Source organism: Ictalurus punctatus, chromosome 26 (assembly GCF_001660625.3).
Source record: "Ictalurus punctatus breed USDA103 chromosome 26, Coco_2.0, whole genome shotgun sequence".
Classification (NCBI taxonomy): domain Eukaryota; kingdom Metazoa; phylum Chordata; class Actinopteri; order Siluriformes; family Ictaluridae; genus Ictalurus; species Ictalurus punctatus.
In genome coordinates, this window is record NC_030441.2 from 6,336,867 (window position 1) to 6,364,676 (window position 27,810).

The 27,810-nt window shown below is 38.9% G+C and overlaps 1 protein-coding gene across 1 annotated transcript; it reads left to right on the forward strand.

The window, feature by feature from the left end:
* Nucleotides 1-1,504: 1,504 nt before the first annotated feature.
* On the forward strand, nucleotides 1,505-27,810 carry brat1 (BRCA1-associated ATM activator 1). Its single transcript, XM_047151161.2, has 14 exons — nucleotides 1,505-1,637; nucleotides 2,406-2,565; nucleotides 3,732-3,886; nucleotides 7,122-7,269; nucleotides 7,552-7,945; nucleotides 11,322-11,441; nucleotides 11,529-11,617; nucleotides 15,481-15,590; nucleotides 18,328-18,505; nucleotides 22,733-22,806; nucleotides 22,994-23,078; nucleotides 26,028-26,126; nucleotides 26,259-26,410; nucleotides 26,581-27,810. The coding sequence occupies exons 1-14, from the start codon at nucleotides 1,632-1,634 to the stop codon at nucleotides 27,337-27,339; spliced, it is 2,529 nt and encodes an 842-aa protein (XP_047007117.2). The 5' UTR covers nucleotides 1,505-1,631; the 3' UTR covers nucleotides 27,340-27,810.

Genomic DNA, 27,810 nt, shown 5'->3' on the forward strand with positions numbered 1-27,810 from the left:
GAGTTTTTCCTTCCAACCATTACACTACAGCCATTGGTTCCAATGCCTACGCTCACTTCTTGAAATCAAGACCGATGATGTCGAGAAAGTGAGAAATGGCAGATTGTTTCTGCCATTTCTCTCTGCATATATAAATACCTATATAACAGTTTCACTGAAAATATTCAAATAAAAATGTTTATAATAGGTGACAATGACACCTTAATGATCTACTTTTCTTTTGCAGTAAACTCCATCAGGTTACTTCAATGGCTCTCTCAAAAAATAAACAAACGAACAAAAATGTTTATCATAATCAGTATAATAAATGTTATTACCTAGTGCATACGCTTTAATAGTTTCTGTTAGTTCTTCTTTTTCCTATAAACATCTATTTCTAATCTCAGAGTCTAGGTTATTGGTGTTAGTTAACAGAAAATGATAGAATTTTCACTGGTGTTACACTCGTCTCTGTGTTCTAGTTTGAGAGCTATTTTAAGTTACATATATCAAACATTTGAAAGTAAAACACACTGAATCTGTTTGACAGTTTTAGCGCTGCATTGGTTCTGTAGTTAGTTCTGTAGAAAATATAAGACACAAGGATTAGAAATATAGTCAATGAAAGCCCTTAATTGTAGTTTATTGTGATTTGTGCTAAACATGAACTTTAATAAACATTTTAAAATATTTGTTTGCTTGATGTTTTTTGTGAAAAAAACAGAATCATTTAATTTGTGATGAAAATAATCATTTTCACTGCCATCACACAGTGGCATATAAACATTTTTTGTTTAAATAAAATATATTATAATAAAAGGGTGCACGGTGGCTTAGTTGTTAGCACGTGCGCCTCACACCTCCAGGGTCGGGGGTTCGATTCCCACCGTGGCCCTGTGTGTGTGTGTGGAGTTTGCATGTTCTCCCCGTGCTGCGGGGGTTTCCTCCGGGTACTCCGGTTTCCTCCCCCAGTCCAAAGACATGCATGGTAGGCTGATTGGCATGTCCAAAGTGTCCGTAGTGTATGAATGGGTGTGTGAATGTGTATGTGATTGTGCCCTGTGATGGACTGGCACCCTGTCCAGGGTGTACCCCGCCTTGTGCCCGATGCTCCCTGGGATAGGCTCCAGGTTCCCCGTGACCCTGAAAAGGAGTAAGCGATAGAAGATGGAAAGGACTGAGCAGGAGATGCAGATGTTTTGGAAAACAAAACATGATACTAGAGAACTTGCAGGGGAAAACATCTGGTTAAATGCACCGCCACCTAATAAAATATCTAAAAAATACTGGGATAAGTCCGAGATATAGCTATTTATCTCTTTATTTTCTTTTATTTATATAGTATTGTTTTGGTATTATTTATTTATTTATTTATTTATTTATTCCCCATTTTATTTTTATTTTTTCTGCCAATCAACTGCCCACATTCCAGTCCAGTAGGTGGCGGTAATGCACCTTTAACTGGTTTGCCAACCGCCATTAAAAACCAAAAGAAGAAGAAGACGTCAGTCCAGTTGGTGGCGGTAATGCACCGAAAGAAGAAGAAACAGTAGACGAAGAAGACGAAGACGAAGACGAAGAAGAAAACCAAAACATCTACAGCCACGAGGAGGAGGAGACGCGGAGAAGCAGCTACGGGAATAAGTTACTGTATGAAGGTAGTATCCGCATTTTGAAATAGTATAGTCGCATATGTAGTACTCCACCTTATATCCTGAGGAAAAAACAACAGTATTTAGTATAAAAGTTTATTAAATATTATACATATCAGGGTGCTATGAACGCAATGTTTTCTCACCACTGGACGCTAGCAAGATTAGTAGCAGGTTAAGTGATTAGTCCTGACAATGTTTCTGGCATTCTGCTGACATGGATCCAGAAGCCACTTGGATGTGCTCATGGAGAGATTCTGTATGGAGGAATGATCTCAGATCCCTTGTCATGTATTCTCCAACTTCATTATAGAAAAAGACTCGGAGCTGTTATCTTGGCGAATGGAGGTAGCACAAAGTATTGACTAAAAGGGTGCCAATAATTGTTGCACACCTATATTTAACAAAGAGATTTTTTTTTATATATATATATAAACATGTTGTGTTTGCAGTTGTTTGATCTCCATCAGAGCAGAGTATTTTTGTGAATTTTTTTGATCCAAAGGTTTAACTTTAATAAAAATTATTCACAACCTTCTTTGCTCATATTTACCAAGGGTGCCAATATTATTGGAGGGCGCTGTATATGTGTTAAAGATTCGTATTTGTTTGTTTAACAAACAAATTGATTCGTATTTCGTATTTGATTAAGTGAATAATGTAGACACGTTTTTTGAGGAAAATCCTGTCATTTAAAACGTAAGAAGAAAGATAAGTGGTTTCTCTAATTGCATGGAAAATGTTAATTATGGTGTGTATTGTTTATCTTTATAGCCGTCTTACGTAAGTTACCTGCATCACCAAGCAATGGACAGTGACTGCTTAAACCTACTGCCGTCTGTCTGTGAAGTTTTGGCTGATTCCACACTTTTGCTCCATGATGACACATCTCTGGAAAAGCTTCTTGATTATTTCAAAGAGCTGATAGTGCGGAGTAAGTACTGTACATTTGAATCGGTAGTCCTGTCAAAGTCGTGTCTCGTTCTGTCGACGTGTCATACGATCACGTCCTAGGTTAAGTGATGGAATAATGAAGAATTTCTACTTCAGTGTTTTTTGGGGGGGAAAAAACTGTGATCAGTCCTGTTCTGTGTTCACACAAGGATCCTTAATATCAATACCCCACAGCTGCTTTTGTTTCTTTAACCCAGGGTTGTCAAGCTTACTGCCCATTGGCTCGAACCTATAAAGATTATACTCCTGATAAAGTTGTAACCTAGAACACTGAATGAATTTAGAATCTCATTTTAAATAAATTACGGTCGTCTTGTCATTAGATTGAGCGAGACGGAAAAAGAGCTAGTCTTTTTTTTTATTCCACGAAAGACTAGCTCGTCAGTTGGTGGACCACAGTACAGATGTGCGCCCAGCAAAGTGAACCAAGAACCTTTAAAAAGTGCCTGTGACAGATCCAATAAATGTATAGGGGGAAAAAACTGGCCAGGTTTAGCGACTCTACACTTGAACAGTCCCAGCGTATGTACCAGAGCCCATGTTGTGGTTTATCCAATCATGTGGAGTTACAGCACAAACAAACACTTTGCTACAGTGCTAGAGACATTAGATCACAATGGGATGAATGTTACAGACGTTCCTAGATATTTTTCTTTTTATTTCTTCTTTCTGGTCGGATTAGTGAAGTAATGACATGGCTTTTCTCGACCAAAAGAAAGAAGAAAAGTTATTGATGAAAAAGGAAGACAATGAAAGATGACTGGACGATGAAGTAGTGTATGCATTGTTTTTCTAATTCCAAAAAAGTGTTACCATGGACCAATCACCTAATTACATTCAGGGAGAAAACATACATACGTGGGAAAAATCCAGGCATCAACAAGGTGAAATAAGGGGACATTTCAGTCCTTTTAAAGTGGTCATTTAGATTCAGTGTCCAGTTACATCAGAGCTGAGTTCCATAGCTTGTTACTTTAATCTCCGTTGTTCGTACCACCACTGTAAAGCAACTTATAAGTGTACGACTGAGACAGAGTGCTACATTATTTTATGTGAACCCCATCCTTAGACAAATTCATTGATTTTGCTTATTAAAGATTACAATGTAATATTTGTGGTTGAATGCAAGTTTTCCTCCTCCGACAGATGATGAGCAGTATCTCATGCAGTATCAGCCGTATCTCCTACAGTTCTTGCAGAGTGTAACAAAATTGCAGACAGTAGATCCGTCTGTCTTTTCGTTCTCACTCAAACTTGCTGGGCTGCTGGCAGGTAAAGAGCACAGTTTCACCTTGCTGGAGGTAAGACCGTCAAACCTAGCACTTCTATACATAATATTCACTTGCTTTGTTGTACACTGTTCGAAAGTGTTGTACACTGTTCGAAAGAGCTAACACCCCTGGTCAAAATGAATCAGGTTAATTAAATACATTTAAATAAATTAATAAAATCCTAGAACACCCAACAAATATAATTATTATCTCCTGTAATTGAGGCATTTATTCAAGTAATATATTGAGCAGGATTTGAGTGAACTATTCGCCCCATCCTGATTTCTTCTGTTTTTGTGTGTATCTCATACTAAATAGTTTTACATCTTCAAATGAAGTACAACAAAGGCAACCCGAGTAAACACACAATACAGGTTCTTTTTCATTGAAGCCAAAAAAAGTTATCTAACACCTATCACCCATGTGAAAAACTACTTGCCCCCTTAAACATAAAATCTGGTTGTGCCTCCTTTAGCAGCAATAACTGCAATCAAACGCTTCTGATAACTGGAGATCTGTCTTTCACTTACAGTGAGGGAAAAAAGTATTTGATCCCCTGCTGATTTTGTACGTTTGCCCACTGACAAAGAAATGATCCGTCTATAATTTTAATGGTAGTTGTATTTGAACAGTGAGAGACAGAATAACAACAAAAAAATCCAGAAAAACGCATGTCAAAAATTTTATAAATTAATTTGCATTTTAATGAGGGAAATAAGTATTTGACCCCCTCTCAATCAGAAAGATTTCTGGCTCCCAGGTGTCTTTTATACAGGTAACGAGCTGAGATTAGGAGCACACTCTTAAAGGGAGTGCTCCTAATATCAGTTTGTTACCTGTATAAAAGACACCTGTCCACAGAAGCAATCAGTCAATCAGATTCCAAACTCTCCACCATGGCCAAGACCAAAGAGGTCTCCAAGGATGTCAGGGACAAGACTGTAGACCTACACAAGTCTGGATTGGGCTACAAGACCATTGCCAAGCAGCTTGGTGAGAAGGGGACAACAGTTGGTGCGATTATTCGCAAATGGAAGAAGCACAAAAGAACTGTCAATCTCCCTCGGCCTGGGGCTCCATGCAAGATCTCACCTCGTGGAGTTGCAATGATCATGAGAACAGTGAGGAATCAGCCCAGAACTACACGGGAGGATCTTGTCAATGATCTCAAGGCAGCTGGGACCATAGTCACCAAGAAAACAATTGGTAACACACTATGCCGTGAAGGACTGAAATCCTGCAGCGCGCGCAAGGTCCGCTGCTCAAGAAAGCACATATACATGCCCGTCTGAAGTTTGCCAATGAACATCTGAATGATTCAGAGGACAACTGGGTGAAAGTGTTGAGGTCAGATGAGACCAAAATGGAGCTCTTTGGCATCAACTCAACTCGCCGTGTTTGGAGGAGGAGGAATACTGCCTATGACCCCTGGAACACCATCCCCACCGTCAAACATGGAGGTGGAAACTTTATGCTTTGGGGGTGTTTCTCTGCTAAGGGGACAGGACAACTTCACCGCATCAAAGGGACGATGGACGGGGCCATGTACTGTCAAATCTTGGGTGAAAACCTCCTTCCCTCAGCCAGGGCATTGAAAATGGGTCGTGGATGGGTATTCCAGCATGACAATGACCCAAAACACACGGCCAAGGCAACAAAGGAGTGGCTCAAGAAGAAGCACATTAAGGTCCTGGAGTGACCTAGGCAGTCTCCAGACCTAAATCCCATAGAAAATCTGTGGAGGGAGCTGAAGGTTCGAGTTGCCAAACGTCAGCCTCGAAACATTAATGACTTGGAGAAGATCTGCAAAGAGGAGTGGGACAAAATCCCTCCTGAGATGTGTGCAAACCTGATGGCCAACTACAAGAAACGTCTGACCTCTGTGATTGCCAACAAGGGTTTTTAAACCAAGTACTAAGTCATGTTTTGCAGAGGGGTCAAATACTTATTTCCCTCATTAAAATGCAAATCAATTTATAACATTTTTGACATGCGTTTTTCTGGATTTTTTTGTTGTTATTCTGTCTCTCACTGTTCAAATAAATCTACCATTAAAATTATAGAACGATCATTTCTTTGTCAGTGGGCAAACGTACAAAATCAGCAGGGGATCAAATACTTTTTTCCCTCACTGTACATCTAGGACTAGAACTTACTCGCGCTTTGGATCATTGACTACGTTTACACGGACAGCAGTAATCTAATTATTGACCTTACTCTGAGTAAGATAATAATGTGATTAAGGTCTTTACATGAGTCTCTTTTAGAATACTCCTGTCATGTTCCCGTTTTACATGTTATAGAACATAATTAGATTAACAGCCCGCGTCATTACATCACCGCGCAATGCCGTCCGACGTCCCTCCAGAATTTCACGTATCAACATACGGTCCGTCTTCGTTATGGTACCGTATACAGTTTTGTGTGTTTTTATTAAAAATTTTTACGAACGCTTTAAGTGCAGTTAATTGATTTGTCATGCTGTACGTGCTAATAGAAAACTGCTTGAAGCCGTGGGCTGCGTCCCAAACCGCGTACTTACCGCCGCCGAGATACATGTATTTTTCCCCACTACGGGCCTATAGTAGGCAAGTGTGCGGTTTGGGACGCAGCCGAACTCTCTTGTTTGCCGTAAAACGTAAAACTGCCGTGTGTGATCGTGTCCTGTCGCAAAATGCGGTGAAAACTCTCACACGACGTTCATAATGTGATTAAGGTTTTTACATGTCTGTAATATACATCGATAATGCGACTAAAACAGGAGTACCCCACCTGTCTTAATTCGATTAGAGCTTAATTCGAGTATGACCTTAATTAGATTAAGGTAAGTAAAAATTGCAGTTTATATGGTAGTTTCTTAATCAAAGTATGGTCTTAATCGGAATAAGAGTGGATTATTGTCCATGTAAATTGTCTTGCTGCATAATCCAGTTGTACTTGAGTTTCACCTTACGGACTGAAGGCTCCTTTAGGATTTTCTGGTAGAGAGCAGAATTCATGTTTCCCTCAATTATTGCAAGTGGCCCAGACCCTGAAGCAGCAAAGCATCCCCACACCATTACGCCCTAACCCTGGCCCTAACCCATTTGTGTGAATGTGCAAAAGTCTGGCTCTGGTTACAGTATATTATATAATCTGTCCAATTGTTTTTCAATTACTTTGGCATATACAAAGCTTTGAGGTATTATATGCAATATGTTGAGTGTATAATGTGTATTCTTCAAAGATTTTAGTTGTAACCGCTCTTCATTTTTTGCTTAAACAGGAGAGGGGAGTATTGGAGTATATGTTTCAGCCAGATAGCTGGCATACGCTGGATCTCTGGAAAAATTCCTCAGTACGTTATGGGTGGCTACAGGGCTTGTGGAGCATGTTGCAGCATCCACAATCCATTCACTTTTTCTGCAGGAATGGTAACTATTGAGTCCTTACTTAAAGGATCTTGACCTTTTTCATTCTCACAGGAAAAAGAACAGCTTCTATTCTCATATGAAGTATTCAAAGGTGGTTTTTCCAAGCACAATAAGACTAAAGCTGCTTTTGTATTACGTGCTTTTTTTATGTGACTTCTGTTTAATTCTGTTTAGGTGTTGTCTATATAACAGGAATTTTGGTTCTTAATTAAACAAAGAAAATGTTTTGTTGTATTTAATTTATCACAAAAGCATTGAGTTTGTTCTGTGTGTCTTTCACAGGATTCCTTAAGTTGGTCCTCCATCTGCAAAATGACAACGGCCATTTCATTACCTCTTTGACTGGTCAGATTTTAGCACACATTTTAAACACCGTCATGCCAGTAGTGCTGAGCAACAGTAATAATACTGAGACACCAAACTGCTGTCCTGTCAACAGTGAGTTTGCTTCAGTTACAGAAGAAGTAATGACTCATGTGGCTGCCTCATTAGCCTCACAGGAACAGGCTGTTATCGTCCCAGCCTTAAGGTTGTTAGCCACAATTCTCACCCAGTGTACAGAACCACTGAGGAGAATGTTTTGGAAACATGTTGTGGGACCATTGGAATTATTAGCAAATGTTCAAGATGACTCCTTTACACTTCCCATCATAGCAGTCCTTCAAGCTGTTGCAAGGTAAGTTCTTATTTCATGTTGTGTGGCAATTTCAGCTGTAGTACATCACATTCATTCTAAATCTAAATGTATTTTGGTATGAGATATACACAAAAACAGAAGAAATACTTTTCCACAGCACTGTATTTGATGATCTCGTGGTGCATGTCTTGAACTTGCAAGCTGCACTCAATATACCTGACATGCTAAGTGCTCCCGAAGCCAGAGTAGAATTGCAACCTGCAATGAGTTGAAATTCCCGGAGATATTGCAGCCACTTCGCCTCCTGGTCTTCAGGTTGTAGAAGCCGGTGGAGAAATGGTTAGTTAATGTGCATGCACAATGGGAGACAATTATAGAATTCTAACCATTATATACAGTATGTGACAAATAAAAATCTCGAGTTGCTAACCATGGTGGAATCTGTTCAACAGTTCAGACAATATTTGGGTGGCCTAGCATTTTGCACACACACATTGACTTTCCATCTTTCCACTTCGCAGGGGTGCCGGAAAATTGGTAAAAAAAACAGGAAAGTACTGTCAGATTAAAAACGTATAAACTATTAAAAAAAAACAAAAAAAACAGTAATAGGTTTTACTATAATTAACATCCATTATGGTAATTCTACATTTCCATGAAATCTTTTACTTTTAACATTGTTATAATAGTCATACACCTCTAAAACACAGAATAATTATCTTTAAAGAATGATAAAGAAAAGCTTAAGTCCAGATAATTACTATTGGTTTTAAAATTCTGTATATCTAAGAGCATTTATATATACAGTGCTTTCCACTAATATTGGCACCCTTAAATATGAGCAAAGAATGCAGAGAAAAAATAGTCTTTGTTTAACCTTTTGATCTTTTGTCCAAAAAAAAAAAAACACAAAAATACTCTACTCTCATGGAGATCAAACAATTGCAAACGCAACACAGGTTTATCAAAAAATAAATTTCTTTGTTTAAAAATAGGTGTGCAACAGTTATCACCCTTTTATTCAGTACTTTGTGCTAGCTGCCTTTGCAAAGATAACAGCTCTGAGTCTTCTCCTATAATGCCTGATGAGGTTGGAGAATACATGGTCAGGGATCTGAGACCGTTCCTCCATACAGAATCTCTCCAGATCCCTCACATTTCGAGGTCCACGCTGGTGGACTCTCCTCTGAAAATAATGTTGACGCTTTCAATACTTATTTCCCCCACTGTATATGCTTTGGATAGAGACTAGCAAAATATGGTATAAGAATTCTTTATTGTCAATTTATTCTATAAATTGAGAATAGAGATCTGATAACAAGTGTTGGTGCACAATAATATGAGTTTGATTATGATCAGGAATATCCCATCTGTAATTTGGCGTCCTATCCTATTTTACAGTAAAGTAGTTAAGCTTGTATCCGGGGTATGCCTGGTGGGATACACGCATACCAGGATACTGATGCATGTGAAGACCGTCCTGTCTACTCATGGGTTTTGGAACCATGCGGATCCCATATAGGCCTAATGTTCTAGTCAAACCGACATTCTGGCCTTTTGAAAGCATTCCATAAGACAGATTTGGACAGGAAATGGGATGTATTGGGGCATACAATAGACATTACACTTTACAGGTCCATGACTGATTACTTTGTCTTTGTACTTAAAAATCACAAGTGAATAGTGACATGAACTTTGCCTGAAAGGAGTAAATGGAGTCGGCTAGCTCATTATGATGGCATAGCCAAATGTCTGCCGTAACTGGTGGGTTAGAGCATGATTTTATATCTGTATGGTGCTCTGGTAGGAATGTGCACCTAACATGTTGCACTGATGGACTGTAATACCTTTTCCTGTGTACTGGGGAATGTAGTGATGGGTAATTTATGCATGATTTTACATGTCATATAAATGTAAGGAAGCATAAAACACAGTTATTAACTTTTTTTTTTAACTTAACTTTGTTTTTTATAACATGAAACGCACTTATTTAACAATCAGATCTTTAAATTAATATAAATGTGATTAAAGAAACGACAATTCTTCTGCAAAAATAAGAAAATGCTGCTATTTTTGTCAAAGAATACTTTCTTTTTTTGTAATTTTGTTAAAGGGGTAATATTATGAGTTTCAATCGTTTTTAAACATTAATTATGATGTTTTATTGGTTGTAAGAGAATAGGTTAACCAAATAGGTACCGTTATTGCCAGGATGCCTAAAACGCTCCGATTTCTCCAAAGCCCCTCCTTCCAAAAAAGCCCAGAGTGCTCTGATTGGCCAGCTGGTCCATTGTGTTGTGATTGGCCAAAAGCCTTGCGTGTGTCGGAAAAGTAACGCCCCTTAGCATTAACTTTAGCTGTAGCCTCCAAGGCTTCTACAGCAACTCTAAGCTCCTAATCAACATGTCGTCGGTTTTACTGTATCAGTTCAAGCCCGATTCAGAAAATGCGGGTGATTAAGTGGAAGCAAGTTTGCAAACACCACACGAGCATAACGTTTCACAGTGGTATGTTTTTATTTTGTAACTCTCTCTCACCTTTTCACCAAGTTCCGGCGCCCCGCCGGCGGGGCTAACTCTGCTATGAACACAGCTTCTCTTTGTGTGTATATAGGCACTCGTGCGATATACCTTGGGAAAACTAGGAATTCTTGTGATTCAATTAATATAAACCTTTTCATGATAAAATCACAACAGCAGATACAGTCAACATCTCTAAGACCACCAATCAACAAACAAACACTTACAACTGAGCCACAACACAAAACTCCGCATTTGAAAAGTCAATAGCAGATACTTCATAAAATAATCAAACACACTTACAGGCTCTGATTCAGAAGCACAAGATGGGAATCACCCCACTTTTCAGAGGTAGCCTTTGTATAAAGCCTGCCTTGTACTCTCCCAGGTTGAGGAAGCTGTCCTGCGCTGTGCACAAGCAAACATTTGGGTTGTACTGCTCACGAACAGTGTTAGGGGGAAAAAAACTGCAACTACTGGTTCCTAATTTTGTCCGTTTTTGTAAGGCTAAACACGACATGGCGCCTGGAGTCACAGAAGCCTGGATTCACCGGGCGGGATTACTGACGTACTGATAGTGCACGCCGTGATGCAGAGACATTATGGAAGTAAATCTGGAGGAGTATTCTCTGTTAGATAGAGTAAATCCCTTTGCGGGAAAATATGAGTTTTGGGACTTTGCAGAGCTTATACGTGCACAAAGGATACATTACACTCCCAAACAGAAGGAAAACATTTTTTTTTTAAATCATGTCATGACCCCGTTAAAATTGTGTAAATAAAAATATATTGCAGAAATAAACAGCGATTATTGTATTTTTTTTAAATATATATTTTTTCTGTATCTAAATAAACAAATGTTTATGGTTAATACTTTGTTTAACTCTGTATCACAGGAGTCCTGTTTTGATCCAACCAGATTGTAGAGTGGAGACACTGATGGACATCATGTTGTTTTCGAGAAGTGCCGCTGAATCTGTGCAGTGTGCAGCAGTGATCTTGCAAATGGAAGACTGGTGATTATAGAAGAGATACATTTCTTACTTCTGAATAGTTACCACTGTGACCATCAGTAATTCCTCTTTCGTTTGTTCTTTCTCTAGCCCTGAAGTTTTCAGACGGAAAGCTACAGATGTAATCCTCCTTCCTCTGCTGTGTGCCACTGCGTCCCCTTTGCAGCTTCATGAACCAGGTGCAAAATGTCCCTCGCATGTTATTCAGTACCGTATAACGTTGAGGTTATGAGTTTGCATACGCCTTGCAGAATCTGCAAAATGTTCATAATTTTAAAAAAGAGTGATCATAAAAATGGCATTTTTATGATTTCCTGAATAAGCAATTAAAAAAAAAAAAAATTCAGTTGATCATCCAGGTCATAACGCACAGTATTAAGAATCAAGCACTTTTGAACTCGTTTGTGTAAATTCGGTTATTATTGTGATTTTTGTTATTTTTAAATGATTAACATTTTACAGATTCTGCAAGGCGTACGTAAACTTATGACCTCAGCTGCACATGACTTGGGTGTTATTAGAAAAAAACAAAAGCATAACGTATTTAAACTGGAGTAAAGAATGGAAGAAAGTCAGCTGATCTAATTACGGTACACCTACCCTGTGTGGATTGCATTCATTACTGAGGCTGAGAACACATTCTGGATTTTAAGATGAATGTAAAACCTCCCAACCATGACAGAGTTTCCTTCATTTCAGTGTTACTTTTGCTGATGTGAATGTTAATTCATTTCCCTTTTTTCTCAAACAAAAGCAGACTAACGAGTTTCATAATCTGTTAATCGGCTATATGAGCACACAGTCATGTGGGGGGGGGGGGGGGGGGGGAAGTATTTCCTCTTTGAAACAGTGCCTATTAATAAAGATGTCTTATTTAAATCTCTCACGTCTGATGTCGTGGTGAGTGGTATCATCATGCCACAAGCTAAAGAGTTCTGTAAGGCCTTCAGAAAAAGGTTGTGGATGCCTATGAGTCTGGAAAGGGATTTAAAAAGATCTTCAAAATTATTTGAAATCATTCCACTGTTAGGAAAATAATCTGGCATGTCAGGAAAGCCGTTGTAAGACTACAGTTTGCCAAAGAGCATATAGGGAAAGACCAGGCCTTATGCAATAATGTGCTCTGGACAGACGAATCAAAGATAGAGTTGTTTGGCCACAGTAACAGCGGACATGTTTGGCGCAGACTGAAGACAACTTTTCAGGAGAAGCACCTCATACCAACTGTGAAGCACGGTGGTGGAAATGTTGTGTTTTGAGAGTTTAGGAGAGTTTGTGACTTCAGCTTTTATTTCCTGGTATTCACGTAGAACCTTTTGTATCAGACCACCCAATTTTTAGGCAAGTATTGGAACAGATTAAGTCTTGAAGTAACACCGACTTTGTTGCAATTAAGCAAAATCCCAGTGTAGCTCCTACTGTATCTCAGTAAGTGAGGGTCACCATCAGGGTGGCATTCACTGTATGTTCGATGGTGACCAGAGCCGGACTGCGGCTCTTCAGCTCTGGCCTCTGTGTTTCCTGTGTGAAGTGTCGGGCTTGGTGCTGCTTATTCCTGGGCGCCTAAACTGCGACAATCCAGGCAGTGCACCCAAGATAGGAGCTACACTGGGATTTTGCTCAATTTCAATAAAATGTGAGTGTGTTTCGTTGTTCTTTTCTTTTTTTGCTTTAAACCCACTAAGATCCTATGCTCAGCTAATTGGATACTGCCACAATGGCGCTTCTTCTGCTAGTGAGCACAGGTGGCAACACATAGCGTGCACTCTACTGTCTTCACTCCCGTTAGTAGTTGCTGCACCAACTTGCTCCAAAGTTACACTTTTCTCATCTTTGTCGCGTTGCTGGACACGCCCATATCTAGTTGCCAACAGTCGTTGTCACTCATGTTGCCAGCTCTCATTGAAAATGAATGGTCTCTGGTCGCTTCGTCGCTGTGAGTTGATGTGTGTGTGAATGCACCTTAAAACCTTCCACTTTTTCCCCCTGATAAACTGCTTTGTTGAGTTGGCAGTGTGTTTTGGATCATTGCTTTGCTGCATGATAAAGTTCCTCTTGATTAATTTAGATGCATTTCTCTGTAACTTGGCAGGCAAAATGTTCCTTTAAACTTCTGAATTGATTCTGCTGCTACCATCATGAGTTACATCAATAAAGATTAGTGATCCTGTTCCAGAAGCAGCCATACAAAGCCCAAGGCATGACACCACCTCCACCATGTTTCACAGATGAGCTTGTATGTTTTGGATCGGGAGCAGATCCTTTCTTTCTCCACACTTTGGTCTTTCCATCACTTTGGTAGAGGTTAATCTTGGTTCCAGAACTTTTGTGGCTCATCTCTGTATTTCTTTGTGAATTCCAGTCTGGCTTTCTGATTCTTACTGCTGATGAGTGGTTTGCATCTTGTCGTATGGCCTCTATATTTCTGCTTTCGAATTCTTCAAATGCAGTCTTCACAGGTGAAGAAGTCATTTATTTCAATTATCAATCTAACAGGACACACCTGGACAACAAGAAACAGTTGTCAGTCACATGTTCCAATATTTTTACTCTGCTTTACACATCTATATATAAATACCAGGAAATACAATCTAAAATTCTAAAATTCTTTTGATCTTAAACTCAAATGGCTTCAGTCTACAGCAAAAACAAACAGTCTGGAATTGGAGTAGATTAGAGCTCCATCCAGAGGCAGGATCAGGCAGGTCCGGAGATCAGAAAGGATCAGGATCTCTAGTATCTCCATAAACCCATAATTTAAGTGGTACCATCTTCAGCAGTCTCAATGATCTTTAGGTTGCATCATGTGGGACCATCCTCAGCAGCAGCATGTAACTTCCAATTGATGAGAACTCCAACCAGAAGTAGGGCATCAGGATGGACCAGGCGGGTCCGGAGTATGTCAGACAGATGCTTGTTTAGATGTTCTGAAAGACGATCATACTCCTCTCTTGCACCAGTTTGTCATTTCTCTCCATAATGTTGATCATAAAGCTGCTCTGACACAGCGAATCAATTTACACTTAAGAGGTTTTACACCAATGTCTCGTCTCCCAGAACGAGGAGAGATACTGTGAGTTGCTGCAGCCTAATTTACATCAATGTTACAGTCCACAGTTCTTTGCCACCGTCATGCCTGTTCATTACACATTATTTGTATAATGCTGATGTATTAAGAGTAGGCACCCAGATGTAGATTTGCACTCACCAAGCACTTTATTAGGAGCACCTGTACACCAACTCATTCATGCAATTATCTAATCATCCAATCGTGTGGCAGCAGTGAAGCGCATGAAATCATGCCGATATGGGCCAGCAGCTTTGGGCACTGTTCACATCAACCATCAGAATAGGGAACAATGTGATCTCGGTTATTTTAATCATGCCATGATCGTTGGTTCCAGACAGGTTAGTTTGAGTATTTCTATAACTGAATCGAAAACCTGGGATTTTCACAAACGGTAGTCTAGAATTTACTCAGAATGGTGGAATAAAGGAAAAGAACCTCCAGTAAGTAGCAGTTCTGTGGATAAAAACACCTTGTTGATGAGAGAGGTTTACAGAGAATGGTTCAGGCTGACCGAAAGGCTACAGTAACTCAGATAACCACTCTGTACAATTGTGGTGAGCAGAAACGCATCTCAGAACGCACAATGTGTCTAACCTTAAGGTGGATGGGTTACAGCAGACTCAAAAGGGTCGTCATCTGGGTGACAACGGAATTATAAATAAATCCCTTCTATAACTGTGTACTACATGGTCAAAATGTCCGATTGTATAACCAGGAAATTCATTAGTTTTCACACGAAGTCTGTTTTGTGTAACAAAAACGTTCTAAGTGACAGCTTCAAAATGCAGCACTGTCCAACACTGTAATAAAACCTTGTCCTACGTGAAGTGAGGCCATTCTTTGTTCTAAAAAAATAAAAATAATAATAATAATACTGTCAGTCATTATTTTGTGCTCTCTCCTGAACCAGTTGTACTCTCAGCTTTTTAACATGATGGTTTTAATCTAATATTTCTTCTCTTGTTGATGTAGATAAGCTAAATGGCCACATATCACGCTTGGAGAAGCAGCTATCCCAGAAAGCCTTCTCTGTGTGTCTGCTCACTCAGAGCCTGTCCAGCATAGCAGAGCATGTATGCAAGGTAGGATGAACAATCTTCATTTATCAGTATTCATTTATTAATAGTAATAAATAGAAAATAGTAAGAATTAAAAATAGTAACCATGTATAGATTTCCAGTAATCCTAAGTAACCACAAAAAAAAAACTGCTAAATATAATTTAATCATTATTCAGGAGACATTTCAGTATTTATATGAAAAAGAAACACTACAGAAATATTGTACAGTGTGGGAATGTAATTGACATCAATTGACTTGACACATAAAGTCAGAATATACTGAGCATATGGCTATTTTCCACAGGCAAAAAGTAATACATTTTGTTTAATTGATCTAAATTAAGGTTTTATATAACTCATTATGGGGGCAAGGTGGGTTGGTACACATTTGCCTCACAACTCTGGGTTTAGGGGATTGACCCCTGTGTGAGAGGAGTTTACAAATTCTCCCTCTATTTCAGGGGTTTCCTATGAGTACTCTCGTCCAAAGACATGCGTTGTAGGCTGATCGGCATTTCCAAATTGTCCATAGTGTGTGAATGTGTATGCAGTTGTGCCCTGTTGGCACCCCATCCAGGGTGTCCCCCACCTTGTGCCCCAAGATACCTGGGATAGGCTCAAGGCTCGCCCATGACCCTGTGTAGGATAGGACATTTTAGACTTGGAAGGCTACTCCTTAGCTGAGGGCTTTGATTGGAAAAAAGGTCTGCACTAATTAGAGTTTGTTTATGCACCTATTGCAGGGGTGTCCCATCTTATCCGGACAGGGCAGGTATGGGTGCAGGTTTTCATTTCAGCCAAGCAGAAGCCACGCCTCATAGCATAGTGGAGGGCAAGATCAACTGATTAAACGGGTGGAATCAGGTGTGACTCCTTCTTCGGGGCATTGGGAACATCAAACTAATCTACTAACATGAAACTAGGAAGTATGTTCAGTAGAACCCCTGGTTCTGAACCATAGGGTATACTGTTTCAATCACAAGAGAGAATACATTTCTTTAATAGAGTGGCAGATTTCATCGGATCTGGAATTATCAAGGCTCTGAAAAAGTTGGTGGGCAAGCAGCCGTGCTCTCTTGTTTGCCGTGAAACGGTTGAGCGCTGCCGTGTGTGTACGTGTCCTGTCGCAAAATGCGGTGAAAACTCCCACACGATGTTAATAGTGTGATTAAAGTGTGTACATGCCTGTAATACACGCCGATAATGCGACTAAAATAGGAATACTCCACACATCTTAATTCGATTTGTGTTTACTTCGAGTATGACTTTAATCAGATTAAGGTAATAAGCAATTGCTGTTTACATGCTAGTTTCTTAATCAGAGTATCGTCTTAATCGGGTTAATATTGGTTTATTGTTGTCCATGTAAACGTACTGACTATATGAAGCAGAAAGTGTCCGTCTTGACTGCTCCGTTTTTCAACTCCTCCCCCGACTACAAGTGGCAACTCTCGCCGATTGGTTACATTCAGCTGAAGCAGAATGAAGGGCCCACTTGTCAAACATGCCCAGCGGTGAGAATGAGTGTTAGCAATTTAGCTATGAGCAGATCTAATCTAATCTAGCTATGAGAGGATGGTGAGGCATAGGAAGATAGAGCAGTGACTTCAAGAGAGGGTAGCAGTCCAGCTAAGATAGTACACTCAACAGCAACCGGCAGCAGTATGTTCAGGGAGACCATTGAATCATGTTAGGCATACTTGGCCACAGGCCCATTGTGGGGCTGAGCCAAAGTGCCATGAGAGGCTACACTCTGTGGGGATGTGAGACAAGGGTGGTATGACAAGGGAGAACCACTCAACCATGTTAGCAGCAAGTAATCACAAAAACTAAAAATATAGTGCTTAGGGACAATGCACCAGGCAAAGGACTGTCCTACTTCTAGTTGGAGTTCTTATCACCTGAAAACCACTCCCTGCTGCTGAGGACGGCCCCCCACGGAAAGCCTAAAGATCAATGAGATTACTGTGGATGGAACCACTTAGAAACCATGCAGATGGCTTAGGACTGCAATTATTACGAACAGTATAGTAATAGTTGATTTTGAAACCTGACAAGCCCAAGAATCAATTAAACTGCTCCAATTCTTAAATCTTGTCTCTCACCACGGGATAATTATTTTTTCCAGCCAAACGCTTCATTTTTGGTTTGTCAACATGGTTTATATTTATTGAATGTATTATATTTTCATTCATATTTATATGATGCAGTTATTTTCCCCATTCTCTTGAAGGGTCCCAATAATTATTGAGTTCCATATCGACTATGTGTACTGTATCCCATGAATATAAAATGTATCCAGAATTATTATAATTATAGGATTATTATTAGTATTAATACCTATTAGAATTATTAGACTTATAATTTATTTTTTTAATAAATAAAAGCTTTGATGAGGTACACAGATTACATGACTGTGAGTTCATCTCTATTTCTTAGTGCCAAGCTGCTTAAACTACATATCAAGCATTTATATAACACATCTAATGTGTGCATTAGTGGCTGGCCCACAATATGGCACCATTTATCGATGGATCCGATGTTATAAAACCGATATCCGATTATGGAAAAATGCTTAAATATCGACAAAACTGATTATCGGTCGAGCTCTACTTGTAATTAATGCCAAAGAGGCCTGGTCAGTCTTTTACACTGACTATTCAGTCATTTGAAAACACAAATCAAAACAAAGGGGAGAAAAACTTGCTGAAAATTGACTTTGTACCCTCTCTGACATCTTTGTTTTTCTCCCTGGAAAGAAATCTTTGGCCGATATTCCTGTTCAGCTGATTGCCTCTGCTGTGATAAAACTTCTGAAAATATGCACTGGGCAATGCCCCTTCACTCTGGAAGCTGGTACATTTCCTCATCTTATTGGCTGTTACAAGGTTCAACAGTGCAGTATCGACCTATTAGGTGGCCTCACTGTTTATGCAGGTAAGAGAATTAGAATATACTGTTTTTATGTTATTGTCCACTGAGTCAAAAGGAAACTGAACTTGGAGAAAACACTTTATGCCATAGGCATAAACAATCTAATGTAAATATCCACGAAGATGCAATCGATTAACCTCAAGGCAGATAAGTGTCTCATGTAGATGCTGTTCTCAGTAATCAGCATACAGCAGTTTAGAAAGTACAAACTTTTATTTAGTATAAACTGAAACAACTGACAATATACAACAATGACTAGTGTGCCGTTAAGAGAATTCTAATGGCTGAAGGAAACTGTTCCTTGAACAGCTATTTTGGTGATAGTCTGTCATCTGCTGAGGAATTTCTCATATGTACAGGGTATGTGCACTAGTTACATCGGGGGCCAAGCACCCAGACTCGATGAGGTGCACATTCACAGACATGCTACAATTGTTGCCTAAGCAATCACAGGAAAGCAGAGCCAAAAGAGTGATTTGTAGTTTCACTCATGATGTGTGTGTTTTGTCTAAATGACCGTGGACAGTGGTGGAATTCTAGATGAACAAATCGGTAGCAGGGTGGCATTGCTGCTGCAGCTGCCGCTAGCAGGGGGGTTTAGAGAGACTTAGCTTAGAGAAAAGAAGCTTCTTGGAATCCCCAGGATGAGGCATTGACCCACTTACAAAGTATGGTCAACCATCACACCGTTGCTGAAATATGACCTCACATGACCATTATCACTCTCAAATCCACTTGTGCATTGTGAACGAACTGTTCATCATATCAAAATATCAGAGGAAAATGTTCTGTTCAGTTTGGTCTCATGAAGCTCTCTCCCAAATGTCATGGTAGTCGGTCAAATTTGTTTAGCATACGGTCTTTCAATTATTTTGTTTGGGGACAAACCACCCCATTAATTAGAAATCCGAGAAACAGCTCTTGGATTAGGCTCATGATCATGTGGTCTAAATTTGCTGACCACTTCACTAAATTTGTAGGAGAAGTAAGTTTTTTGGGGGAAATCAATTATAGCCGAATGGAAACCATGGTGTCCGTTGAACTCGGCTTGACCCACAGAACTCTAGATAAAAGGAATCATGTTTCTGCAACATTGTATTGTGGAGTTATTATTGTAAACGTATGTCCAAATTTGCTCTGATGGTGCTGCTAGAGGTCTTGAATAGCAGGAACCAAAATTGCTGTGAAGGTAGCTGAGGCTGTCCTCAATCACTGTGCCAAATTTCATAAAAAGCTTACAAAGTGTTCTTTGTACTGCCGTAGAATAACCAATGGAACAACAACAACAATAATATTAATAATAATAATAATAATGGGTCATTCCATCGCAAGTGGTCCAATGCAGCTCAACCGTTTATTTTTCTAAAAAAAAAAAAAAATTTAAAAAAAATTGTTTTTATGATTGCCTCTATGTTTTGGCATTGCAAAATCATCAGGTTTTTACATTTATTTATTTATTTATTTTTACTTGGTTTAACTATGACGGCCATCTTTGCATCTTGGCACGCAACAAATTTCGGATATACAGCTGTTTGCAGAAACCTCAATATCTCAGCTCAGAGTGGTCCTAGCTCCTTGGAACAAAAAATGGTCTCTAGATATATAAACATTTTGTGTATTCTTGTTCCTTAAACGTAGAACTTAAGTCCATAAATGTGGAACTGTGAGCAATCCTGAACGTTACAATCGGTCAATTTACAATGAGAAGGGTTCTAGTCTCAGTCTTAATTTTTTAGGGAGTACTTAAAGTAAGTATAGTATAGTAAACTACATTAGTCACTTACTGCTTTTATCACAGGAGAAACAACACCACAACTCTGTTTATGACACTGTTCATTTATGATACATGCAACTGAACACTGTAATTCCATATTTAGATCAAATCTATTCACGCATATCAGGGTTCTTCAGATCTGGCCCTCAAGGTCCACTGCCCTGCAAAATTTAGCTCCAACCCTAATCAAACACACCTGAACAAGCTAACCAAGGTCTTCAGGATTAGTAGGAAATTACAGGGAGGAAGGTTTGAAGCTAAACTCTGCAGATTTGAAGAGACCTTGTTGATTTTCCTCCTCTTTTCTCAGCTTCAAAATGGCTTGCTTTTCTCCCGTAGACATCTCTGTGATCTTCATGTTGGCTTATCAGATTCGATAACAAATACAGTCTTCACAGGTGAAACTGAAGTCTAAAACCAAGAGTAGAAGTTCAGAGTTATTTATTGTTTAAACAATCAATCTAACAGGGCACACCTGGGCAACAAGAACGGTTGCCAGTCACGTGTTCCAATATTTTTGCTCGCCTAAACATCGGTTGGTCTGATTCCAAATGTGCTGTGTTCTATGTCATTTAACACGACATGTCTGGCCATATCTGGCTCCATCATGGATAATAAGGATGAGTGTCTCGAACTTGAATAATTTGATACTTCTGATACCAATAATAATACATGCAACGATTAAATTATTTCTGTATTTATTTATTTTTACCACTGATTCATTAATTAATCATGGAAATAAGAATAAATAATAACTAAGTTACCATAGGAACTTTTTCTCTTGCTGCTTCCTTAAATGAGATATTGAGAAATACAATCAGACTGTTGTATTAAGACCATAAAATAAATCCCTTGGCATGCACTGATAAACTTATTGAATTATCATCACTACTCATTTGAAAAAGCAACTCGTTACTGGAAAAGCTACACTATTTTCAAAGAAGCAGAGCTACTGTCACGCTACTGAAAAACGTAGTTAAGTTAGCAGCATCGCTGCTTTTAGTTAGCCACTGTACTCCCCAACACTGCACTCGAGTGAATGACTGTGCAGAAATGAAAAGTAAAAATTAAGCCAAAATAATGCAGGGAGCCTGAAGTTCTTCATTATGATACGAATAATATATTTTATTGGCAAGCATGACTGTAAAGGATGTCCACCGGACGTTTTGACTGCGCCCCAATCAAGACGGGCTGAAATTCAATCCAGCCCTAAACCACACTACAAAAATAGTGAGTCCAAACATCTTCAGCTGCACAAGCTTCTCTTTCTTGAAAGATGATGATGATGATGATGGGTTTAACAATATTATACAGGGACATCCCCTGATTTTTTGCAAGAGGTGGGGCCGTATAAACTACAGAATTAAATTTGTTCCAGTTTAGGCCTAGCACTACGTATTTAAAGTAGCCATGCGACACACCACACGAGCACAATGACGGTTACCTGGTATGCATGTGTAATTATGATGTTACCAATGCTTATGCTTATTTAGTCACTGTTTTTATATGGTCTGATGGCTATAAAAGCTGAAAGCCGATGTTATAGCAGTACGCGAAATTAAATCGGTCAATTTTGAGTTCAGGACCGATGACACAGGACAGATGACACAAAGTTTTAGGACAGCTTTGGAGGGAGCAGGGTCCTCATGAAAAACACCTTTACTTAACTGCCATATTTATTGTGGGGGGTGGGGTGCTTGTGTATTTTTGCCTAGGCACCCTTGAGAGGCCCCTCACAGGTTCTAATTGTGCTGTTTTGTACTTTCTTTTTGGATTTTGAATTTCTTTTTGGAGTTTCAGGGTCCATATTTAATGGAAGCAATAACAGGATTCTACCCCCAATGTCCTACAGAAAACTAAAGTGATAAACAATCACGTTGAAGGTGTAGTGGTGGTTTCTTGTGGTGACATCTTCAAAGTTCTTGCATAGGCCATTTCTTCAGTTTTTCAGGTAGACTTTTGGCCCTTTGACTCTGGGTAATTAATAAGGGTGACTTTACGAGGAGGCTCTGGCTCTGGCTTTGTGGCCCTCTGACTCCTTTGGCCCCTGGTCCTGTGCCCAGTAGGTAGGTCCATTCCGTAATCCATCCTTGGGTATAGGCAATTAATGATGATAATGATGGTTAAGTATTTGTAGAAGGTTGCAGTATGAGTTTCTCATAAGTTGTTTTGCTTATGTGAAATTAGAGGTTCTCTTGAATTTTGCATGGAAATGTCTTTCCTAACGAACAAAATATCTTGAACCCGCGACTCTAAATTGACTATAGAAGCTTTATGCAATAGAACAGTGTTTAAAGCTGTAAATGTATAACAAATGCTTTGGAATGGACTAATATATATATATATATATATATATATATATATATATATATATATATATATATATATATATATATATATATATATATATATATATATATATAAATATAATTTTTTTTTTTTTTCTTGTATCCCAGAGAGCATGGACTTAATTGAGGAGGCTTTTGTTGTTCTTCTGCAGTATCTGCAGTGTCCTGACTCCCATGCTACAGTAAGTGCGCAATCACTCACAATCAATGGTTATATTCTGTTTTGAGTTACATTCATTATGTTATTAACAATGTTTACGTACGTTTTGTTTCTTCTGCTGCATTGCAAATAAGGGTTTTTCTATGCACTTCGCTACTTTGAATTTAATATATAAAAGAGTTCATTCTAACGGGTCCGTTGTTTTCTAGGTTTTGAAGAAAACACACCAGGCCACTCTTAAATGGCTCAGTATCTGTTCACCATCATCAGATTTATGGAAGATGGTTATACATGGTGAGTACCCCTGGGGCATCATTAACAATACTTGTGAAAATGTAGGTGTTTCAGAAATCGTATTTGAATGATTTTGCGAGCAGCGTTTCGCAGAAATGTTGTCCTTAGGTCATAATGACTGGCTAGGGGGATTATATTCAGAGGGGGGTGAATAATTTCGAAACTGGAGAAGTCATTATAAGTTGCATTTTCAGTTGAATTTGGGGAAACCTCTTGAAGTCTATAAATTTTGACAATAAACCTGATTTGCAATGGAGGTTGAATAATTTTCATTGCAGCGGTATATAATATAAAGTCAAGCAGAACTTGAGTATGAGCACCAAACGTAAGTTTTAAGTTTCTTGAATAAAACTGAAGTTAACAACTATTCAGTGAAGAAGACTCGAGTGTAAAACTGGAGTGGAAGTTAAAGGTAACGGGATAGAATTTCATAATTTAGGAATAGGGTGTAAAATTAAGAATTTGGACATCCCAGTAAACATTGTTGGATCAGTAGTGAGGAAGTGTACGTTGCATCACACCACCCAAGCACTAGCTAGAGAAGGCCCTCCCTCAAAACATGACAGAAACTGGTGAGGGAAGCCACAGTGAGGCCAACAGTCACCCTGCAGGAGCTACAGAATACAGTGGCTTGAAAGAACCCATTGCTGGAGAAGCACAGGAGTGACTCTGTGAAGATGAGACCAAGATCGTGATACTGTATTTGGACAAATTTTAAAGCGATATTTGTGTTGCAAAACTAACACAGACCTCAGTTAACACCATGCCTACAATGAAATATGGTTGTGACCGCATCATACTCTGGGGCCGTCCGTTATCCTCAGAACCGGGTCATCGTGTCAAAATTTAGGGGGAAATGGACACCTCAAAATGCAGGGGGATATATAGAAAAGAACCTGCTTCAGTCTTTTAAAAAATTAAAAGCTTGGGAGAAACGTTACCTTTCAGCTGGACAGACAGACAAGTCTAAAGCAACACAGCAGTGGTTAAAGACAAAAAGGTCAATTTTCTACAATGACCAAGTCACAGTTCACATCTGAATCGCGATGTGAATCTGTGGCACTGTTTGACAATTGCATTCAGCAAACCGCATCCAACCAACCTGAAGGATATTTGAAAATCACGTCCAAACAGTGTCTGAAAACCGAGTGAATTTACCCCAACAGGCCTAAAGCTGTTATTGCAGCAAAAGTTGGTTCTACCAAGTTGTAGTCTGAAGGGATTGAAAACATTTTTCTGTTTTTCATTTTTTTAAAGATCTGTCAAATAATGAATTTTGACTTCAAGAGCATATTGGATTGCAATAATATACCGGCTGAAACAATCTAAGGGTAATTTGTAAATCTGATGACTTTGACGGCAGATGAATACCTTTTGCAAAGCACTGTATCTGTGGTTATGCCACCTGATATTTTCTTGGTGTTGAAATTTTGGGCACCCTGTCAATCACCCATAAAAATCCTGAACGGAGTTTAAAGGTGAGTTGTGTTTTTTTTTTTTTTTTTTTGTGGGGGGACGTATTTGGACAAGAAAACATTTGATCTTTGAAACAGTGCCTATTAATAAAGCTGCTACACTCTATCAAATGGTCATACACTTCATCAGAAAACTGGCGTTTTGTAGTAATTTCACAATTAAAATTAACGGGAAAAACCCCAGATCAGTCGCAAGTCAATTAGGCTATCTAGTTTGTTCACATCAGAAATAATTTTAAAACAAGTCATTAGAGAGAGACTTATTTCATCTTAAATTCACTGCATCAGTAGCAGTGGGTCAAAGGTTTACATACACCTGGCTGTCTACCAACAGTCTGAAAGATTCTAGAAACTGATGTCATGACTTTTAGGAGCTTCTGTCATAACTTGGAGCGTGTGTGCGCACAAATAATACGGTAAATGAAATTTGATATAAATCCATCCGTTAGCTATTATTTTGAAATGACCCCTCTTGGATATAAAGGAGACCCTAATTGACTTAACATAGAAAAGGTATAGTAGCATGAAATGTGTGCAGTAATCGAGTTTGAATGTCTGTAACATACTGTAGGTGTATATAAACTGTATGGGTCTTTTGATTAGGAAATAATCCCTCACAATCATCAAGCCCTTTTTTCAGCCAGAGCTTCTTGTTATTCAATTTGATTGAAAGCAGTAAAAACAAGACCAAGTTCTTATTTAATACTGTATCTAATCTATCAAATAGCATGTGTAATTATACATTGCAAATTTTAAAAAGGATGCCGGGAGTCCACTGCACCCTTGCTCGCTATTGGATCGGTCAGGTGAAGTGATGATGCAATGCCATCAAATTTGTTTGAATTCATTTTAATGATCTATAACCCTAATGCCAACAGCTTTAACTTTACTTTACTGTACTAGACTAATTTCCATCTTAGAATTTTTACTACTGATAGGGATCCCCTTACTAAATATTAGAAATTCATCATTCAGCTGAATTCCCAACGTTCTTCAAATTTGCCATTTTTGATCATCTCTAAATCTCTCTAACTACAATCCAATCTCCAAGTCGTATGTTCTAATGATCGATGACAGCACAGAGCTGACACGAAGCATGCTAGCTTGCTAATATGAACTAGTCAGATACGACACAAGATACTCGTGATTTATTTGTGCACTGCAGCTTTAATAATCAAATGTAACACGGAACCGAACAACTGACTGGCAGAGTGAATCTTTCCAATTTTATTGACTGAAAATGAAAGCTTATTTATACAGAACTGTGAAACATCAACATTATGATTTAATTTCCATCGATTTAGAGTATTAGAGCTCAGCTGTGCTTGCCCTTTGTGACATGGAAATGTTCTTCTCTGTATATTAGAACATTGCCTCATGCTGAGTTTGAATATACCTTTGCTAGCTTTGTTTCTTGGAGATAAAAGGAATGGGTGGTTTGTGTGTGTGTGTGTGTGTTTGTGTGTGAGACCAGAGCTCTTTCAATTAATGAAGAAACATGTATGTGATGCACGATGGGAAGTGAGAGATTCAACTCTGGAGTTCATTACACAGCTCACAGCCGACCTCAAAGGTACAGTAATGATCACCACTTCCAGCCCCGTAAAGGTTCCAGTTTAATATTAAAACATTATAATTCTATGAAAACACTCTTCAAAATATTGCAAACGTGAGTAGTGATTTCTTTTTTTCTTGTCTTCTTCAGGTAATAGTAAATATACTGAAACTCTTCATAGCAGTGGCATGATCTCAGCGCTCTTCACCTCGCTGTCAGATTTGGAAGGCTACGTCCAAGCGAGTGCAATGGCGGCTCTTGGCGAGGCAGTAACTACATTTGATGTCGGTAGCAATGTGCAGGTGAAACTTAATTTTGTACAAAATATTTTGATAGTTTCCCCCCTGAATGAACAATGTACACCATGCCCACTTATCAGCCTTATATTGATGACAAATCTTCTTACATGCAAGGTTTTCATCATGTGATCTATTCAGTTTTCTTTCTTTCTTTCTTTCTTTTTTTTTTAAAGGAAAAAGCTGTGACCCATCTGTTGAGCATTCTCTCTCAAGATACACAGAGCTTCCCACATCGTGCTGCAGTGAAGGTCTTCACTGCATGGCTAAAAAGCCCACATTGTTGTACCGCCTTGGAGCAGTCTATTAGCTCAGTGTTGTTACTCGGTGGAAATGACTTTGACTGGGAGGTTAAAGTTCACACCCTGGAGTTAGCAGATGTATTGATGGACAGATCACTAAATCATTGTCCCTGTCACTTTCAGAAGATCTACACAAGTGCTGAAAATAAATGCATAATGCAGGGCCTAACCAAACTGAAGGAATTAGGGGTATTTGAGTTTCTGTTTAAATGCTTATCTGACTGTGACAGACCTGTTTCTCAGAAAGCTTGTTCACTCCTGCTTAAGCTAAGAACACTTATGAGGGAGATTACTACTACTACTGACCACAAAGTTCTTACTCTTGAAATATGTGAGTGCAGTTGGAATGAGGAAATGCTTCATAGATACCACAAAAACCGAGATGCCCTTGAGATTAATTGGGTAAAAAATGGAGACAACGCGTCTTGTAGGGACATGGACGGTGCAGATTCTCTCAATGGATCTCCAAAAGAGACGGATCTGTGCCAGATATTAGAACTATTAGACCTTGAGAAGATGCACCATAGCTTATCACTAAGTAGTGATCATGTGATCAATTCACCCCAATCTCTAATGGAAGACATTTTATTCATGACAAAAGAGAGTGAAGAGAATCTTGCAGATTGCTATTGATAAAGTGGACTTGTCAGGAGCTAAGTAAGGCAATACTCTTGGCATTGTGAGCCGATGGCTTTGTGTTGAACAGCGAAGCATTTGTTTTATAACACGCAAACTTTAAATGTTACATTTGCATTCACAAAAATGTAATATAGGGCTGTACTTAAAACTTGTACATAATTGCATATAATGACCAAAAGAAACCGTTTAGATCATATAATGTCTAATGTCTTGAATGGATTGTGGATTAACTCTGGTTTTTACGATTTAACATGACTATTGAAAACTGTTGAAAGAGGCTAAGAAACATTCTTCTTAAGTGGAAATGTAACTCGATGCACATGATCTAACACTGGAATGTGGACCCCAAAGGTGGGTCTTGTACTTCTTTTTCTTTTCTTTTTTTTTTTTCTTTCCATATTGACAATATCCAATATATAATCAATAAACATATCTAATGTCCCAAAGTTTGTGTGTCTGTTAAGT

Bases quoted from the DNA above. Each gene is read 5' to 3' on its own strand.
- brat1 (XM_047151161.2), top strand. The intron at 7,270-7,551 runs GTAACTATTGAG...TGTCTTTCACAG, and splicing joins TCACTTTTTCTGCAGGAATG to GATTCCTTAAGTTGGTCCTC. The intron at 11,618-15,480 runs GTGCAAAATGTC...TTGTTGATGTAG, and splicing joins TTTGCAGCTTCATGAACCAG to ATAAGCTAAATGGCCACATA.